Source organism: Gorilla gorilla, chromosome 2 (assembly GCF_029281585.2).
Source record: "Gorilla gorilla gorilla isolate KB3781 chromosome 2, NHGRI_mGorGor1-v2.1_pri, whole genome shotgun sequence".
NCBI lineage: Eukaryota > Metazoa > Chordata > Mammalia > Primates > Hominidae > Gorilla > Gorilla gorilla.
This window is the reverse complement of record NC_086017.1, coordinates 68275104-68294069: the sequence shown is the minus strand read 5'-3', so window position 1 is coordinate 68294069 and position 18966 is coordinate 68275104. Positions and strand designations below refer to the sequence as shown.

Here is an 18966-nt window from a genome sequence, read left to right as displayed (position 1 = left end):
ACTGTGAGAATGAGCTATACAGCACATATCTCAATGCTTGGCTCACAGTAGGTGCTTAATGCAATCAGTGAAAGCTATGATGTGCATTATAAGGAATCAACAGACAGCACTGTCCAGGGAAGACTAGGCTCACTCATGAAGTGTTAAGTTCCCCATCACTAGAGAGTGTGCAAGCACTTCTTGGTGCCCAAAGGATTCCAGCACCCACAACAGGTTGGCCTAACTCGTAAGGTCTCTCCAGCTTCCAGAGATCATGCTCCTCAGGGTCTGACTTCTAGTCCCCACGCTTCAAGTAACACCGACCAGTCACGTGTGTCCAGCGTGCACCCCGCCTGTCGGTCACCGCCTACTGTCAATAAAGTTGATCTGAAGCGGCTCCAGGCAGAGGCGCACCGCCACCCACACGCCACCTCGGCCCGGCCCCGCGGCCCCTCACCCGGTGGGCGGGTGGGCGGGTCACGCGGGCGCCGCGTCTTGCCATTGGCCCGCGCCGGTGGAGGCGGGGCCTGCTCACGTCTGCCGGCCCCTCTGTGTTGTCATTTGGCAGCGGATAGAGGACACGACCAAGATGGCGGCGGTGTCTGGCTTGGTGCGGAGACCCCTTCGGGAGGTAGGCAGCAGAGCGCGGCCTGTATTCCCACGCGACCCCTGCCCACCCTGCGTCCGGCCGTCATCTTCCTCTCTCCCTGCCAGGTCTCCGGGCTGCTGAAGAGGCGCTTTCACTGGACCGCGCCGGCTGCGCTGCAGGTAACAGGCGCAGGCGCTCGTCGGACGAGGGCGGGGAGGGTCCCCCTTCTCTCGGGAAGAAGGCCGGAGTCGCGCCTGCGCTGTGGCCTTCCGGCGCCGTGGGCCTTGGGTTTGCGGGGCCAGCATCCTCTGTGGAGCTCCTGCTGCCTCTGTCGCCGCCTGGCGTTTATCACACCGGCGAGTCACCACCTCACAGCTGGCTGGGCAATGGGGGAAAACTAAGACTAGGCGTTTCCTCCCTCCCTCCATGTTTTTTTCTTTAAATTGCAGCAAAATAGACCTAACTTAAAATGTACTTTTTAGAAGTGTATAATTCAGTGGCATTAAGTACATTCACCATGTTTTACAACCATTAACCACCATCCATTTCCAGAACTTTTTAATCATCCCAAACAGATACTGTCCATTACTCGGTAACTCCTCATTTCCCTTCCCCAAACCCCTGGTAACCCCTGTTGTACTTTTCTGTCTCTATGAGGTTGCCTATTCTAGAACTTCATATAAGTGGCATCATTTGTCCTTTTGTGTCTGGCTTATCTCAGCGTAATGTCCTCAAGGTTCATCCATGTTGTAGCATGCGTCAGAGTTTGATTCCTTCCTAAGGCTGAATAATATATATATATGTATATTTTTTTGAGATAGTCTCCCTCTGTCACCCAGGTTGGAGTGCAGTGGCGCGATCTCAGCTCACTTCAACCTCCACCTCCTGGGCTGAAGGGATTCTCGCGCCTCACTCCTGAGTAGCTGTGATTACAGGCGGGTGCCACCACACCGGGCTAATTTTTGTATTTCTAGTACAGACAGGGTCTCACCGTATTGCCCAGGCTGGTCTTGAACTCCTGGCCTCAAGTGATCTGCCTGCCTTGGCCTCCCAAAGTGCTAGGATTACAGGCATGAGCCACCTCGCTCAGCCCGACATTTTGTTTTTTTTTTTTTGAGACGGAGTTTTGCTCTTGCTGCCCAGGCTAGAGTGCAATGGCACTGTCTCAGCTCACTGCAACCTCTGCCTCCTGGGTTCAAGCAATTCTGCCTCAGCCTCCTGAGTAGCTGGGATTACAGGCACCCGCCACCACACCCGGCTAATTTTTGTATTTTTAGTAGAGAATGGGTTTCACCATGTTGGCCAGGGTGGTCTCGAACTCCTGACCTCAAGTGATCCACCTGCCTTGGCCTCCCAGAGTGCTGGAATTACAGGTGTGAGCCACCGTGCCTGGCCTTGTTTTGTCTATTGTGAGTAATGCTGCTGTGAACATTGATGTGCAAGTATATGCTTGAATCCCTGCTTTCAATTATTTGGGGCATATACATAGAAGTGGAATTGATGGATTGTATGTTAATTCTCCCCTCCTTCCTTTTTTTAACTAGATTTTACCATTCATTATATTAAAATAGCAACTCCTACATTCTGGATGCAAAGTATTTGGCAGTGCTTGGCACCTAGTGAGCACTCAGTACATTAACACATGCAGTCAGAGACCAACTATGTGTAATAGAAATGTTACTTTTAGAATTCTTTGAGTTTTTAGAGAGAAGCTTGTTCTAGTGTTTTTATATTATGTGCTGTGGGCAGCCTAGGTAAATATAAAGGAAGAAAATCTTAGTTGAATCCCAAACAATTCTGTATTGACTGTTTTTGCATACCTATGACAGGTGACAGTTCGTGATGCTATAAATCAGGGTATGGATGAGGAGCTGGAAAGAGATGAGAAGGTATTTCTGCTTGGAGAAGAAGTTGCCCAGTATGATGGGGCATACAAGGTAACTAAAATATATGAAAGTTATACAAAATTGAGGTCACTGTTACCCCCAGATACATAAGGGATCAACTCTTAATTGTAGGTTAGTCGAGGGCTGTGGAAGAAATATGGAGACAAGAGGATTATTGACACTCCCATATCAGAGGTAAGCCTTCCAGTGGGAAGCAGACCCTGGAGGGCATGTCTGTTAGTGTCCATTATCCTCATTTTTATGGATTTTCACTTATGTTTATATTTTACTTTATAGATGGGCTTTGCTGGAATTGCTGTAGGTGCAGCTATGGTATGTAATACTCTTTATGAAACTTATCCAAAGACATTTCTTGTTTTCTTTTTTTTTCTTTTGAGACAGAGTCTCACTCTGTTATCCAGCCTGGAGTGCACTAGCACCATCTCAGCTTCCAGGTTCAAGCGATTCTCCTGCCTCAGCCTCCATAGTGGCTGGGATTACAGGTCGCGCCACTGTGCCTAGCCAATTTTTGTGTTTTTAGTAGAGATGGGGTTTTACCATGTTGGCCAGGCTGGTCTCGAACTCCTGGCCTCAAGTGATCCGACCGCCTCGGCCTCCCAAAGTGCAGGGATTACAGGCGTGAGCCACTGTGCCCATCCGCAAAGAGATTTAACATCACCTTTTAAAAACATCATTTGGGAAAAAAACAAAAAAATACCAAGTAGGTAGATGTGGTGGTGCTTGCCTGCAGTCCCAGCTACTCGGGATGCTGAGGAAGGATTACTTGAGCCTAGGAGTTAGAGGCTGCAGTGAGCTATGATGTGTGCCACTGCACTCCAGCACGGGTGACAGTGAGACCCTGTCCATAAAAAGTAAAAATAAAAAATAAAAACATTATTTGAATGTTGGAAGACTTGGAGTGATTGTTTGCTACTGTTTGTTGCTGTTTCTAGTCTTTTTAACATCCACGTTTTTGATTTTACAGGCTGGGTTGCGGCCCATTTGTGAATTTATGACCTTCAATTTCTCCATGCAAGCCATTGACCAGGTTATAAACTCAGCTGCCAAGACCTACTACATGTCTGGTGGCCTTCAGCCTGTGCCTATAGTCTTCAGGGGGCCCAATGGTGCCTCAGCAGGTGTAGCTGCCCAGCACTCACAGTGCTTTGCTGCCTGGTATGGGCACTGCCCAGGCTTAAAGGTGGTCAGTCCCTGGAATTCAGAGGATGCTAAAGGACTTATTAAATCAGCCATTCGGGATAACAATCCAGGTCAGCACAGGGACCCTTTGGTCTTTTTTGAAGATTGAAAAACTAAAATGATATATTTGCACAGAGGAAACCATTAAAGTCTTTTAAGTTAGGCTTAGATATACTGTATAAAATGTTAATACTTTATATAGTAAAGACAGTAAAGAATGTGCTTGCTTTTCCTATTTCCGAATATAAGGGGGCCAGCTAGGTAAAGGGGACATTTACTGCACACCCACAATACTGGTTTGATAGATAAAATTATATTGACCAAACTACAAATTTTAGTACCTAAACTGCTCTCAAGGCTGCTGGTCATGGTAGAGATAAGGCTAATCAGCACAATGAAACTTCTCACAAGATGAATGATACTGCTTTCTATGCAGTTTTAGTCATTCTGGATGTGATTAATTACTTTTGTTTAAATACTTATGTTTTTCAGTGGTGGTGCTAGAGAATGAATTGATGTATGGGGTTCCTTTTGAATTTCCTCCGGAAGCTCAGTCAAAAGATTTTCTGATTCCTATTGGAAAAGCCAAAATAGAAAGGCAAGGTAAGAAAACTAAGATATATAAACAGTATTTTTAATCCAGCCCCTCAATTTTGGTAAAATTTAATCTAGAAGTTACTGTCATTTACTTTGACTGAAAAATTATAGGATGAGCTCAAGAACGTGTGATGCCCCAATTTCTCATTCAGTTGTGCTTTTCTAGCTGTCAGTCTGGTAGGTTTGTGTTTCATTTCTAGGAAGGCTGCCACATTCCTCAGCTCACTGGAATGAAGTTGAAGACTTTATGAATGAACAAGAGCCACAGCTGGCTGCACAGTGATGTAGCATCTTCAGTTTCAACCTGATCTCTGATCTGTGACCACTCTGTTTTCAGGAACACATATAACTGTGGTTTCCCATTCAAGACCTGTGGGCCACTGCTTAGAAGCTGCAGCAGTGCTATCTAAAGAAGGAGTTGAATGTGAGGTGAGTGGACATTTACTTGTTCTTAAAGAATTAGAAGGGCTCCTTTTAGATTTAAGACCCAGAAGAGTTCTGTAACAGGTTAATTAGATGTAAAACCTTGCTTTGTCACTCATTTCTGTCTCTGCTTAAAGCTGGGAACCTGCCTGCAGTTCACATACTTAGCTTTTTACCACTCAGGTCACTTAGGTTCTGGATCTTTTTTTTTGAGAGACAGCGGGAGCTCTCTGAACCTCTTCTGGTTCTCAGTGATACCCCCAGAGAGAGAAAAAAACAGGCTTTTGTTCTGTTGCCCAGGCTGAAGTGCAGTGGCTGGATCATGGCTCACTGTAACCGTGAACTCCTGGGCCCAAGTGATGCTCCCACCTCACCCTTCTGAGGTTCTGGATCTTTTAGAAACCCACCATGTGCTAGTTATACTTGGGCAAGTTATATACTCTAAATCTGTTTCATCAGCTATAAAATGGGGATAATATAAATACTGTCCTGTCATAGGGCCGTTGTGAGAATTACACTTAGTGTAGTGCTTGGTACGTGATGGGCACTCAGCTGTTAACTGTTACTTATTTTGATGAGGGAATTTAAAGTGAAGGAGGATTGGCTGGGCGTGGTGGATCACCTGAGGTCAGGAGTTCAAGACCAGCCTGGCCAACATGGTGAAACCCCATCTCTACTAAAAATACAAAAATTAGCCAGGCGTGGTGGTCTATGCCTGTAATCCCAGCTACTCCAGAGGCTGAGGCAGGAAAATGGCTTGAACTGGGAAGGCGGGGGTGGCAGTGAGCCGAGATCACGCCACTGCACTCCAGCCTGGACAACAAGAGCAAAACTCCGTCTCAAAAGAAATAAAAAAGTGAAGGAAGATAAATGAATCCTATAACTGCACAGAGCTGCTTGTGGTAGACATACACATCTTTGTTTTAATTAAAATTTTTCCTTTTATAGTTTGTTCATTCATGAATAGGTATTCATAGGCAGATTAGATTTTCCTAGATACAAAGATTAACAGGAAACAAAAAAGGAAATGGTATTATGGGGATAAGGCTCTATTTGTGCTGCAATAACTCTGTAAACTTGATTATATTACCTATTTAGGTGATAAATATGCGTACCATTAGACCAATGGACATGGAAACCATAGAAGCCAGTGTCATGAAGACAAATCATCTTGTAACTGTGGAAGGAGGCTGGCCACAGTTTGGAGTAGGAGCTGAAATCTGTGCCAGGATCATGGAAGGTATTTCAAAGAAACTGGTTCTAGAATACAGTCAAGCTATAGTAAACATCATGTACCTGAATACGTACAGGATAAAGAGATTGAAAGCTAGGAGTGGCCAAACGACTTCAACTTTAAACTTGTGAGTTTGGCATTTCTCTTCAGGCAGATATTTTTAAAAGCAAATCCAGAAAGCGGTTCCCCATAATTAGCATTCCTTACATTTTCTCTTCCTGGTCAGCCACACCTCTGTGCCAGGGTGGTAGTGCCCAGCTGGCATTTGCACTCTCTCAGTTGAGCCTTCCTTCTCCTAGGTCCTGCGTTCAATTTCCTGGATGCTCCTGCTGTTCGTGTCACTGGTGCTGACGTCCCTATGCCTTATGCAAAGATTCTAGAAGACAACTCTATACCTCAGGTCAAAGACATCATATTTGCAATAAAGAAAACATTAAATATTTAGTTTGGACTTGAATATCAAGTCGTTGAAATTTATTTGAAATACTTGCTGGCACTGCACCTGGATTTGTACTGCAAGACCCGACTACTCATAAAGGAAAACGATTTCTAAAGCAACAGCAGGTATTTTTGTACAGGGAAGTTTAAATGTGTTTGTGTATGGAAAACTCTCCACTCTCCTGCCCTAGATGCCATGCTTCCTTTTGTCTGTTACGGTTGCCATGTTCTTTGAATAACAAATTATATAACATTTTATCCTTTCTCACTACAAGGACAAAGTATGGATGTGGCAGAGTCGTGATGAAAGATATATCCAAACAAGATAACTTATATGTATAAAATTAAAGCATATAATATACATTTACTGTTAGTTTGTTTTGATAAGGAATAAAGGAATTTCTAACATTACTATTTTTTTTTTTTTTTTTTTTTTGAGACAAGGTTTGGCTCTGTTCCCCAAGCTGGAGTGCGATGGCACAATCTCGGCTCACTGCAGCCTCCGCCTCCCAGGTTCAAGTGATTCTCCTGCCTCAGCCTCAGGAGTAGGAAATTAGCCACCACATCCGGATAATTTTGGTGTTTTTAGTAGAGGTGGGGTTTCACCATGTTGGCCAGGCTGGTCTTGAACTCCTGACCTCAGGTGATCCACCGCCTCGGCCCTCCCAAATTGCTGGGATTACAGGCATGAGCCACCACACCTGGCCATGACTATTGTATTTTTATATTGAAAGAATTGGCTGGGCTGGGCGTGGTGGCTCATGCCTGTAATCCCAGTACTTTGGGAGGCCAAGGCGGGCAGAACATGATGTCAGGAGATCGAGACCATCCTGGCTAACATGGTGAAACCCTGTCTTTACTAAAGCTGGGCATGGTGGCATGCGCCTGTAGACCCAGCTGCTCGGGAGGCTGAGGCAGGATAATTGCTTGAACCCAGGAGGTGGAGGTTGCAGTGAGCAGAGATGGTGCCACTGCACTCCAGCCTGGGCAACAGAGCAAGACTCCATCTCAAAAAAAAAAAAAAAAAAGAACTGGCTGGGTATAGTGGCTGAAACGTGTAATCCTAGCACTTTGGGAGGCCGAGGAGGTGGGTGGATCCCTTGAGTGTAGGAGTTCAGGACCAGCCTGGGGAACATGGCAAAACCCCATCTCTACAAAGAAAAGATAGAAAAAAAAAAGTCAATGTGGGTAGAAAACTTGAAATTCTATTAAGAAATTAGTGCTGCCAGGCCACAGTAGCTCATGCCTACAATCCCAGCACTTTGGGAGGCTGAGGCAGGGATTGCTTGAGCCCAGGAGTTTAAGACCAGCTTGGGGCAACGTTGCAAAAACCCTGCCTACAAAAACAAAACAAAAAAAACAAAACAAACAAAAAACCCAGGTATCTGGTGGTGTGCCTATAGGAGGATCGCTTGAGCCCTGGGAGGTCAAGGCTGCAGTGAGCTGTGATTGGGTCACTGCACTCCAGCCTGAGTGAAAGAGCGAAACCCTGTCTTAAAAATAACAACAAAAGAAATTAGTGCCATGTGGAAAATAAGCTGATACTGTACAAGACCATTACCTGTTTGTATTCATATTATCTGAACTATCCAAAATAGTCAGCAAAACTGACTTCAGAAGGACTCAGGCCTCACAAGCCTCCATCAGGTAATCACCTAGGTTGCATCACACTTGAAACAGGAACTTCTCCACAGACTCTCCAAATGCCTAATTCTAATAGCATTCTCTTTAAAATTATGGCAAAGTTTATATCAGGTGTTTTTCCCATTTCCAAAGATCAGATATTCTGTCAAATACTGCCCTCTTCAGAAGCTGAGATGGAAAAGATGGGTTTAAATTAGAGAAGCATATAGGTGGTACCTAATTTAAGTAGCAAGACAGGATTTTTAGTTCTTAGAGGAAAAGTGAGACACAAAAGAATAAGAGACAGGATAGGTAGGAAGGAAACCTTAGACAGTGTGAATCTATTCTTTGTTAACAACAGATGCTACAAAAAGTTCTCATTTGAAATATCTCGTCAAGCTACAGACAACACGTTTTCTTGACATGATTTTAATAAAAAATACGGCTGACATCACAGATTACATGAAACTATACACAATGACATTCTCTGCATAGTAACCAACACTGATGTGTGTACTTGAATTTTTAAATGGATTATAATCCTTTAAAGTGCAATTTTTTGAAAGGTTTAAGCAAATCAGGATAAAGGATCTTTCTAATAAATGACTAACATTAAAGAGATGCTATATTGATATATTTAGATCTTTCAAAAATCATAATTGATTTCTATAGATGCCAAATTTACTTCTGTTGTAACAATGACCTGCCCCCCTCAAACCCCAAACTTAATTGCTGAGGATTAAGAAGATCCTCTAATTGGCAAGAGCTTTTTCTGATGTTAATATTTTTGTCTGTTTCAATACATTCTAACTAAAAAGAACTATGGGTCTAGAGTAGTTGCTTTAGCAGCCCTGAGTTCTATAACCACAATGGTATTCCTGTTAGAACTTAAGAGAATGTTGTGAACGTTCCCCATTCTATTTGAGGGGAAAAAAAGAACTCAGTTGCTTTCTGATTCAGCAAAGTAACTATGCTTTGGGCTATAGTGTTAATGTCTAAGATAAAGGTAGCAAAAATTGGAGTTATCTAAGAATCAGAAAATGCTTTAGAGAAATGAACTGTAAGAGGAATGTTTCTAGGAGCTGTCTGATGGGGTAGAAGGGATTGCAACACAAAGGCCATTTACTGCTGTGATTGAATATTGTCATTGTTTTTCTGTCTATTTCCTTTAGTTGGTGAAAATACTTCAATATGCTGCTGCCCCCAAAGCATGCCCATTAGAGGATAAACAAGACTCCTTTACAGGATTAATAAAGGAGCAAGATCTTAAGGGAGCAATGCCAGCCTAACTTTATTCTGCTTAAAGAATTATTTCCCTCTTGAAAAGCTTCTTACATGAGCATCTGCAAAATAGTACTGTTTGTGGCTGTACTGGCTCAGCAATTACTTTCCCAGGAAGAGGGTAGTTTGGGGGGTAGGGGTGAGTAGGAATAAAAAAGAACTTTTCCCTCCAAGTGTAAACAGGAAGCTTCAGCTGATCTTCGGAGCACTGTGATCACAGGTTTTGGCTTTCCTCAAAGTTCCTTTTTGGAAATTCTGGATGGAGCTGAGCAAGGCCCCTCGGCTCATGCCATTCACAGCCTGAGACGAGAGCTGGGCAGGTGCCTCGGTGCTCGCAGGAGGCAAGGGAGCTGCTGGTGGTGGTGGAGGTGGAGGAGGTGGAGGTAATGCAGATATCCCTGTGGAGGAAAAGGGGGACAATCAGTATTCACCTCCACAGCTGCCCTGCACACACGCTACTGCTCAGTCCTGAGCACAACGGACTGGTGAGAGTCCACATGTTTTCCTCAGAGGGACCAACATACCTAGTACTGTATGAGTTCTTAAAAGACTAAAGAAAGCTAGAAGCATCACAGGGGAATTAAAAGTTGCCATGTTTCTCAAACAATAGTCATGTTAAAGGGTGTTTGAACAAATAATTAGATTACATGAAACCACATATGGTAACATTCTCTGCATAGATGAGGCTCTGACCCCATTTGCAAATATTAGTAATAGTCCCCAAAGAAGAGTTCCATCTATCAGTTACTTTAGCCAGGTCCCAGGAAGCTCTGTCTGCTTCTGAGCTAGCAATTAAAGATAGACATCTGCATGATGGAGTTGGGCTTACTGAATGTCAGTTATTCATAAGGGGTGAACAGTTCTTTCGCTGCTCCAACATACAAAATATTTGAAGGATGTGATTTTATGTAAAATGACAGACCACCCAGGATTCTCAGCAAGGAATCAGTGCCTCCTGGGTTATGCATTTCCCAGAGGAGTCTGTCTTGAATAATAATTTCCTATTAGGTTGCATTAAAGAAATATAAAATGCTAATAACTGTTAGCAATGCAAAGCAGGGGGCAGAGGGGTCTCTCTGCCATGGTATTCTTACAGAGAAATCCTTCTCAAGTACTATTCTCTCCATTGTGGCCCAACCAAGGAACAGGACAGAACTGCACTAAATGTGTCTTTGACGAAGCATCAGGAGAAACTAGAATGTGCTGTACCGCAGTGGGCAAGGAGAGGGAAACTGGGCAGGTGTCTAAAACTTCCCTCAGCTTCCAGGCACATGGACATTTGCAACTCGAATTTTATATTTTGGAATCAATGAATGGTTCTCTCAGGACAGAATAAACACCGAGTTCAGAAAAAGCCTTGCCTTAAAGAATGTTCTGTGCCACAGTTAGTTGCCTCGTCTCCTGTGACCTTGCCGCTCTCTGAGACTCTGCCTGTCAGATGCTGTCTCTGTCCCTCCCAGGGCTACTCCAGGGAGACATTCTGCCAGCTGGTTTCCCCTACACTGCTACTAAGTTGTGATAACAAGTAACAGGTAAAGCTACCCTACTTAAGTTTGTATGGATGACTGGCTCAGAATCACCAATACAATACTCAGGTAAGTACATCCTTTTCACCAAGTGTGACAGGTATCGGTTAAAGTCTTACAATAGAAAATCACTTACCTTTCTTTACATCTTTTACTCAAACCTAAGGCAGCTGAAATTAAAGAATCATACAAATACACACGCTCATGCTCTGCAATCTTGGAATGCTCAAATATAGCAATACAAATAAAGATTAAATACAGACAAATGACCAACATGTTCATTGGTTCTACACAATAACAACTGATGAATGAAATTGTTATGTTTTATGCTAAGGTGGATTGTGGGAAAATTTTCCTGGCTTTATGTCACAGGGTTACAGAGATAAAAAGGACTTTAAACCTGAAGTAACTTGAAGTGGGAAAACGGAGAATAAGCATGTGTGATAAGAATTCCTCTGAAGAGGACTTCTGGAGAGCAACCAGTGAAATACCAGGAGGAGGGGAGACCTCTGCTGAAGGTTTTTGGAACTGAGTCTCTTGACTGCAACACCAAGTGGGCCCGAAGGAGTGAGCTTTGCCCACTTGGGGGTGAGTAGGTGCCAGTGCCCTTCACCAGCACCCTCCCACCCAATAGCCAGAAAAGGGCAGTGGAATCTGGACTTGATATTCAGGGCCACGTAGTGTAACAGAAGGAGCTCCAGGGTTTCTGCCTCCCAGGTTTGTGCTTTGACCCCCAGCAGAAGAATCACTGTGCAGTTAAGGACAGGCTCTAGGCTGCGGCAGTACTTGGGAGTTCTACTAAAGGCTCAGCACTGGCCATCTAGAGACTGACTAGCACTAGCCCTCCAGGCAAGGATTTTAGGGGGCTGGAGACAGGCCTCAGGGCTGGGCTGAGGGGTAGGGGCTGCCATCTTGGCACAGAACAAAACTGCTTGGCCTCACAGAGAACCAACCCTTGGTTTTGGCCTCATTACCAGGCCCTCAAAATTAGAAGTGCAAACACACCACCACAGAGTTTGGGAGTGGAGGGTGGGGTTCAGTACATGGATTTTCCACTGTCCAAGTAAAGGCTGAACTTGTCACTTTAAATGAGTCTCTTTGAAAATGTAGGTGGTGTCAATAAATACACTGTCCAAAGGGCTCCAGGGCTCTAGTAAAGCAGATGGAACGAAAGGACAGGCAGCAGGATCTCCCTGATGTGGCCTCAGCAGGCTGGAGCAGTCCGGTGGGGCTTGATGTCCCAGCAGGTCCACTGTTCCTCACTGGGCCTGCAACAACCATGGTGGCTCTTATGTACAACCAGGGCAAGGAAGGCCAGACCCAGCTTGCCAGTTTGGAACACTCTGGAGGGGAGAGGAGGTCTAGGGGTCAGAAGGTGGAAACTGGAGGAGGCAGGAACACAGACCTGGGACTTGGTCTCACTCAGTCTGCCCCATTGATTGTTTTTGGCTTTTCCTTTTGGCCCTTTCCACGGTCCACAAGCTTCCTGAAAGGTCCGTTGGGGCTTCAGCTACAACACATGGCTAACAATGGAGGGAAGAGGGGGCAGGGGCAACAAGGGCCAAATGAAAGTTACCATTTGGCCTGTGACAAACCTGGGAAGAACTGCCTGCTGCCTGCGCTCTCTCCACCCCTAAAATGTGAATGAGTCCTTCCTGCCAAGGTACCTCCAGTACCCTTATCTCCAGGCCACATATGAGAGCAGACCGATTCCATGTTAGACTTATGATACCTGAATTCGCACCCAGGAAGGGGGATGCTGCAAACAGCTTACCTTCAGTTACGACCATGTCAGTCCCAATTTCTCCCATCTCACTTTCTCTTAGACAAAATCCCTGAGAGCCAACTACTTACTCTACCCACCCCAAAATCTTCTCCACCAAACCACATGGGAACCTCGCAGTCCAGCAGAGGCCCTATCAGAGGGCAGAGAATGCTGCAGGGAGAGCATAGGTCAGATCTAGGGAGGAATGCCAGGCCAGAAACCCCCTCGACAGCCTTGTGGACAGGATGTCTGAGGGTCCCCCCCAACTCCTTTTTTTTTGAGATGGAGTCTCGCTCTGTTGCCCAGGCTGGAGTGCAGTGGCGCCATCTCGGCTCACTGCAAGCTCCGCCTCCCGGGTTCAAGCGATTCTCTGCCTCAGCCTCCCGAGTAGCTGGGATTACAGGCGCGTGGCACCATGCCCAGCTAATTTTTGTATTTTTAGTACAGATGGGGTTTCACCATGTTGGCCAGGTTGGTCTTGAACTCCTGATCCTTGTGATCCACCCGCCTCAGCCTCCGAAAGTGCTGAGATTACAGGTGTTAGCCACTGCGCCCGGCTTCCTTCCCCACCGACTCTTAGGCCCATGTTAGCAGCCAGCAGTGGGTAATCTACAGTCTCTCTAATTCCGAGCTCCTTTGTGGTCACATACAGGAGGGGAGGCCAAGTGGCCATGAGACCACACTAGGGTAACACCAGACTTACCAGCCACCCTCGGGAGAGAACCGAAACAGGCAAGCCCCCAGCTCTCGGGAGAACCACCTTCTCCTTTGGCCTCAGGCAGGTGAGGAGGCTGCACTCCTGTCACAGCTCGAGAATTATAAAGGATGCTTACAAGAGAACTGTTTTTCCCCTACCGTCAGTTATAAAAGCCAGTAAGTTGTCTCCCTGTAACCAAGAGCTCAAGTGCCTAACACTCTTTCCTCTTCATTAGAGTAACTAGGAATCAACATTTTTGCAGCAACAGGACTTTGAGAGTTATGGTTTCCAAAATTAAAATATACCAAAATGCCATGCAGTTGATTTGCAGGTTTTAGAGCTGTATTTTAAAACTGAAATCAGAGTGAAAATGAAGATTTTGAAGGTCATGATGAAAATGAAATGAATATAGATGAAGTCACTGGGTGCTTTTTAAAGATGCTGTATTTCATTTAAATATTCAGATAAGGAAATAGTCTCAAATCTGCTTTCCCACTTGTTCATCACTTCAGCAATCGAGACACTTTGGGTCCTATTTCACACACAGAAACAGAGCATCTTTAAAGTTTGAGAAATCAGCATAGTTTACTTTACCGAAAATTCACGTTCAAAATGGTGCATGCTCTACTGAAAACAGCAAAGAGAGAGAGAGAAAGGGGGGACACAAGTCATTATTCAGATTTTAGTGTCATTTAATCAAATAGTAACAGACAGTAAAATATTAGTCTGAATCACAAGCTGATTATTCTCACTTCGAAACTAGGATATACTCAAATTAACCACAGCACTGATTTGTAAACATGATTGTGAGCCTTTTAAAACATGGCAAACATATTTGTAGAATAACCAATGAGTCGCTTTTTGAGCCACCTAATGAGTCACTTTCTTCATGTTCTTTGTCCTCTGAGCCAGTTAGATACTATTTTTATTTATTTACAAGCACGACGCTCACTTCAGAAGAGCCATGAAGGTTTTACCTCTGAAGAGCAGAATGGATATGAGGAGTGTGCTTAGTTCTATTATTAAACAAGGACAGTTGATCAAAATGGGAGAAAAATGAAAACCCATAACTTTTTTCCAAGCAAGTCTTCTAGAGTCTACAATAGATTTGTCTCTTTAAAGTTGGGAGGACTGTGAGCAGGCCTAAGGCCAGAGATCCTGGGCAGGCATCCTCAAGGCGGAAGCACTGGGCCCCTCCCTGAGGCCCTGTGAGCCCCTCCCTAGAGGCTGAATTGGGCAGTGAAACTTACTTAAGGCCATAAAGCCGTTTTAAAAAGGAAAGCAAGGCAAATGTTTTTCTTGTCTTCTTTTAAACTGACTAGATCCCCAGCTACATGTGAAGGATCATGCTTTGGTAAATCTCAGAGTTCCTAATGAACCAACTCTGCCCCACAGCCTTCTCCTGGAAAGGGGCTGGGAAACGGAAAAGAGGCCCTCCAGCCTTCTCAGTACCATTGTCCCCCAAGGCTAGCCAGAGAAACTTGAATCCCTCCTTCTCCAAGGTGGGTCATAGAAACAGAACCCCTTTTCCCCAAAGCCAGTCATCATACCTAAAAATATTACTCTCCCTCCACCTTTCTGTGTAAAAACTGTCCATAAAGAAATCACTTGGCTGGGTGTGGTGGCTCATGCCTGTAATCCCAGCACTTTGGGAGGCCAAGGCGGGCGGATCACCTGAGGCCAGAAGTTCGAGACCAGCCTGGCCAACATGGCGAAACCCTGTGTCTACTAAAACTACAAAAAAGTAGCTGGGCGTGGTGGTGGGTGCCTGTAATCCCAGCTTCCTGGGAGGCTGAGGCAGGAGAATTACTTGAGCCCAGGAGGCAGAGGCTGCAGTGAGCCAAGATCGAGCCATTGCACTCCAGCCTGGGCAACAAGAGTGAAACTCCATCTCAAAAAAGAAAAGAAATCACCTGACCTACCTTGTCTGACTATAGGTTGTAAGACCCCCATTCCAGAGAGGGTCCTGCCCATACCCGGAAGGAAGGAATGCTGCTCAGAGAGGCTGAGAACAATCTAGACAGACAGACTTGCTGGGTTTCCCCACTCAGCCTATTAGCATTAGATCATAGCCTTTTCCTCCAATTGTATTTCCACACAGCTGTCCATACTTAGTTGAACCTAAGCATAAAAATGGACAATTTTCCCTGTACCTTTGGGTCTTCATTCTGAAGGCTCCTGTATATACACATTAAATAAACCTGTATGCCTTTTCTCTTATTCATCTGTTTTGTGAGTTGAATTTTAAGCAAACCTTCGGAGGGCGGGCTCCCACACCTCTTCCTCTGCAGATTTGAAACTTCCCTTTCTCTCCACTCATTCTTGCAAACTGGGTTTTCTACAAACCGCCAGCTCTCTCACCTCAAAATTATTGCTTAAAACATAAACTACAAGCAAGAACAGCTAGAATTATCTGATTGCAAGACATTCATAGTTTATACCTGATAGTGCTTTACCGCTTATAAAGCCTCGCCATGTATGCCATCTATCTAATAAAGAGTGAGACTTCTTTTAAAAGACAGCCTCAAAGAACAGAAATTATTTGTCCAAGGTCATAGTGGGAATGTGGCAGAGCTAGGACTCAAGCCCTGGCTTACTGACTCAACATTCAGGGTTCTTTTCACACCAGCCAACCACAGTATTTAAGAGCATGGGCCCTGCAGCGCACCCTGAAGAAAGCAGGCACTCAATACATCAATGGGGTAAATGAACAAATACAGAACAAGTTACACTCCTGGCTCTAGCACCGCCCTAACTTGTGTGACCTTGGTCAAAGTCTCTTAATCCTACTAAAGCGTCAGTTTCTTCAACTGTAAAATGGACCTAAGCTGGAGTCCACTCACACTGGATAAGAAGGTATTCACGATGATTAACTGAAACAAGTGACTATAAAGCAACAGTGCCTGGCACAAAATAAGTGCTTCAAATATATTAGATATAATTATTTTAAATAACAATTCAGGGTCCTCTGCTTACTTAGCTTTCCCAAAATACTCTTTTACAAACCCATTTTTTTAAAAAAGGGCTGGGTGTGGGTGGCTCATGCCTGTAATCCCACCATTATGGGAGGCCAAGGCGGGCAGATCACTTGAGGCCAAGGCGGGCAGATCACTTGAGCCCCAGAGCTCAAGACTAGCCTGGGCAACATGGCAAAACCCGTCTCTACAAAAAAATACAAAAATTAGCCAAGGGTGGTGGTGCAAGCCTGTAGTCCCACTCGGGAGGCTGAGGTGGGAGGTTAAGGCTGCAGTGAGCCGTGATTGCACCACTGCATTCCAGCCAAAGTGACAGAGAGAGACCCTGTCTCAAAAAAATAGATAGCAAGGCAACAGGCCTGTCTAATCCCAAAGGAGGGTGGGAGGGAATATTTGTGTGTGTGTAAATTGGGACCTTTAAAACCAATCAGTTCTATGAATAGAGTATAAATACTAGTTGGTGATATTACCATGAAATAAACCAGGATAAAGAATTTTAAAGTCCTGGAAAAAGTGACCTTCCTGAGGCAGAAAACAACCTTTTGCAGAAAAGACAGTGCTAGGAATGTTCTTACTGAAAAAACAGAGGTCTCAGCAAAAGAGTATTAGAGAATCCCACCCCACCCAATGGAACTGCCAGCAGACTTAAAGAAAGGATATTTCTCCCATCAGCTTGGTAAGGACCTCAAGAAGGAGCCCCCAGAGAAGCTACAGTAAGAAAAGGGAGGGGCCCCAACCCTTAACACAATTGCTGGAAAGGGCTCATAAGGGTAAGACCCCTTCACTTAGAAACTGAGATTAAAACCACCTTTAGCTGCCATAAATGTGCTTACAACCGATGCTTTTGGGAAGAAAGGCACTGCTGCTGAATTCAACTTACCTAAGCTCATCTATTGCGCTCATCTATTGCTGAGCAAACTGCCAAAGGCCAGAGTTCACAGTGGATTTAGGATTTAGAGTGTGCTTGATTAGAAAGAACTGTGAGGCCAGGTGCTGTGGCTCACATCTATAATCCCAGCAATTTGGGAGGCTGAGGTGAGAAGAGTGCTTGTGCCCAGGAGTTTGAGACCAGCCTGGGCAACATGGTGAGACCCCTGTCTCTACAAAAAATTTAAAAATTAGCTGGATGTGGTGGTGCACGCCTATAGTCCCAGCCTCTCAGAAGGCTGAGGCAGGAGGATCACTTGAAGGCCGACCTCCAGTTCTGCAAGGAAGAACAGCCTAAGCATGGGCTGGCCAGCCAAAAGTTGCAATCCTGGCCGGGCACAGTGGCTCAAGCCTGTAATCCCAGCACTTTGGGGGCCGAGGCGGGCGGATCACTTTGAGGTTAGGAGTTCAAGACCAGCCTGGCCAACGTAGTGAAATCCCATCTCTATCAAAAATACAAAAAAATTAGCCAAGCGTGGTGGTGAGTGCCTATAATCCCAGCTACTCGGGAGGCTGAGGCATAAAAATCGCTTGAACCCAGGAGGCGGAAGTTGCAGTGAGCCGAGATCTCACAACTGCATTCCAGCCTGGGTGACAGACCCAGACTCTGTCTCAAAAACAAAAATGGTGTAATGCCTAGGCTCAGAGTCCTGCTCTCACTCTGCAGAGGCCTTGAAGGCAGAGCAAGCCTATATAAATCAAAGATTTGCCAAGCATCTCCTACACACGCCCCATACCCTAGAAGAAGGAAAGCTGTACAGAGAGGCCAAGCAGAATCTGAACAAACAGGCCTTGCTGGGGTTAGATCATACCCTTTTTGTCCAATCACACTGAGATGGAAACTGGGACCGCCCCACCTTTTAGGGACCTGTAAACCTCAAGGCATGGAAATAAGGGAAAATCCAAACGTTCCTTTAAGAAAAATTCCAGGCATCCAGCTAGCCCTAGAAGTAATTAAGTAACTTGGTAAACAAGAAGGTAATAAGTGGCTTAAGAACAATAGCCAAGGAAGTTAAAGCTCCAGAGAAGTTCCCTTGCCCTATAGAAACTAAAGATAAGATCTTAACATATGTCCCTGAGTTGTCTTTCAAAGGCTCAGGCCCCCACTGAAGACCCTCACCACAAAGATCCCAGATTAGGAGGAAAAGAAGACTAAACTGTACCTATTATCGATCCCACCGTCCTTTGTTCTAAGTTTCTTCCTGAGAGGCTTGGAGAAAGTCACTCCCCCTAGCAAGTTAGCATTTTTCTACTGACCCCAAAATTCTTAGAGCTTCTGCAACTAAGATCAACTGCAAGTCAGATCTCTGAATCTACCTGTGAGCACCCCCTACCCCCAAGATGTCTCGCCCTTTTAAGCTTAAACCAATGTGCAACCTCGGTGTACTGATTTATAATTTTGCCTGTAGCTTCTGTTTTCCTGAAATTTACCCCACCGTTAAAAAGCCTTGCCTGTAAGCCATCTGGAAGGTCAGATTTTTGAGCATTTTGCTGCCTGGTCCTCCTTGCACAGCACTCTGCAATAAATGCCTTCCTTTCTGTCACTGCAACAGCCTTGGTGTGGGTATCTGATTTTATTGCACTGGGTGAGCAGACCAAAATTGGGTTCTATAACAACATTTCTATATGGTTGTCAATCATGCCTATCCAATGACGTCTCCGTAAAAGGCCCAAGAGGGCAGGGTTTGGAGAGTTTCCTGATAGCTGAACATGCGGAGGTTCCTGAAGGGTGATGTGCCCAGGGAAGGCATGGAAGCTCCTTCCTCCACACCTTGCCCTATGCATCTTTTCATCTGTATCCGCTGTAACATCCTTTATGATACACC

General features: G+C 45.1%; 2 protein-coding genes across 15 annotated transcripts in view; one reads left to right on the top strand and one right to left on the bottom strand.

Moving 5' to 3' along the window:
- Positions 1-338: 338 nt before the first annotated feature.
- Positions 339-6757, top strand: PDHB (pyruvate dehydrogenase E1 subunit beta). 2 transcript variants are annotated; one of them, XM_004034381.5, is made up of 10 exons: positions 339-610; positions 694-747; positions 2398-2505; positions 2587-2649; positions 2752-2787; positions 3440-3725; positions 4147-4257; positions 4589-4680; positions 5773-5914; positions 6208-6757. In XM_004034381.5, the coding sequence occupies exons 1-10, from the start codon at positions 569-571 to the stop codon at positions 6351-6353; spliced, it is 1080 nt and encodes a 359-aa protein (XP_004034429.1). In that variant the 5' UTR covers positions 339-568; the 3' UTR covers positions 6354-6757. The 2 variants fall into 2 exon arrangements, with proteins under 2 accessions (XP_004034429.1, XP_004034430.1); XM_004034382.5 differs by lacking the exon at positions 694-747 and having other exon boundaries at positions 507-610.
- Positions 6758-8382: 1625 nt separating this feature from the next.
- The window catches only part of PXK (PX domain containing serine/threonine kinase like), a 92914-nt gene continuing 82330 nt past the window's right edge, over positions 8383-18966 (bottom strand). For 3 of the 13 annotated variants that reach the window (XM_031009262.3, XM_031009264.3, XM_055383221.2), the window contains one exon: positions 8383-9648. In XM_031009262.3, the coding sequence (XP_030865122.2) occupies positions 9440-9648 (209 nt within the window). In that variant the 3' untranslated portion in view covers positions 8383-9439. Of the gene's footprint in view, positions 9649-10912; positions 10947-13832; positions 13866-18966 lie in introns of those variants that run through there. The other 10 variants (XM_055383228.2, XM_055383229.2, XM_031009265.3 and 7 more) reach the window with 7 other exon arrangements.

What these genes read in the sequence shown, in the direction of transcription:
- PDHB (XM_004034381.5), top strand. Translation starts at nt 569, where the DNA reads ATGGCGGCGGTGTCTGGCTTGGTGCGGAGACCCCTTCGGGAG. An exon ending in TTGACACTCCCATATCAGAG is followed by an intron (nt 2,650 to 2,751) that starts GTAAGCCTTCCA and finishes TTTACTTTATAG; the next exon opens with ATGGGCTTTGCTGGAATTGC. An exon ending in AAGAAGGAGTTGAATGTGAG is followed by an intron (nt 4,681 to 5,772) that starts GTGAGTGGACAT and finishes TTACCTATTTAG; the next exon opens with GTGATAAATATGCGTACCAT.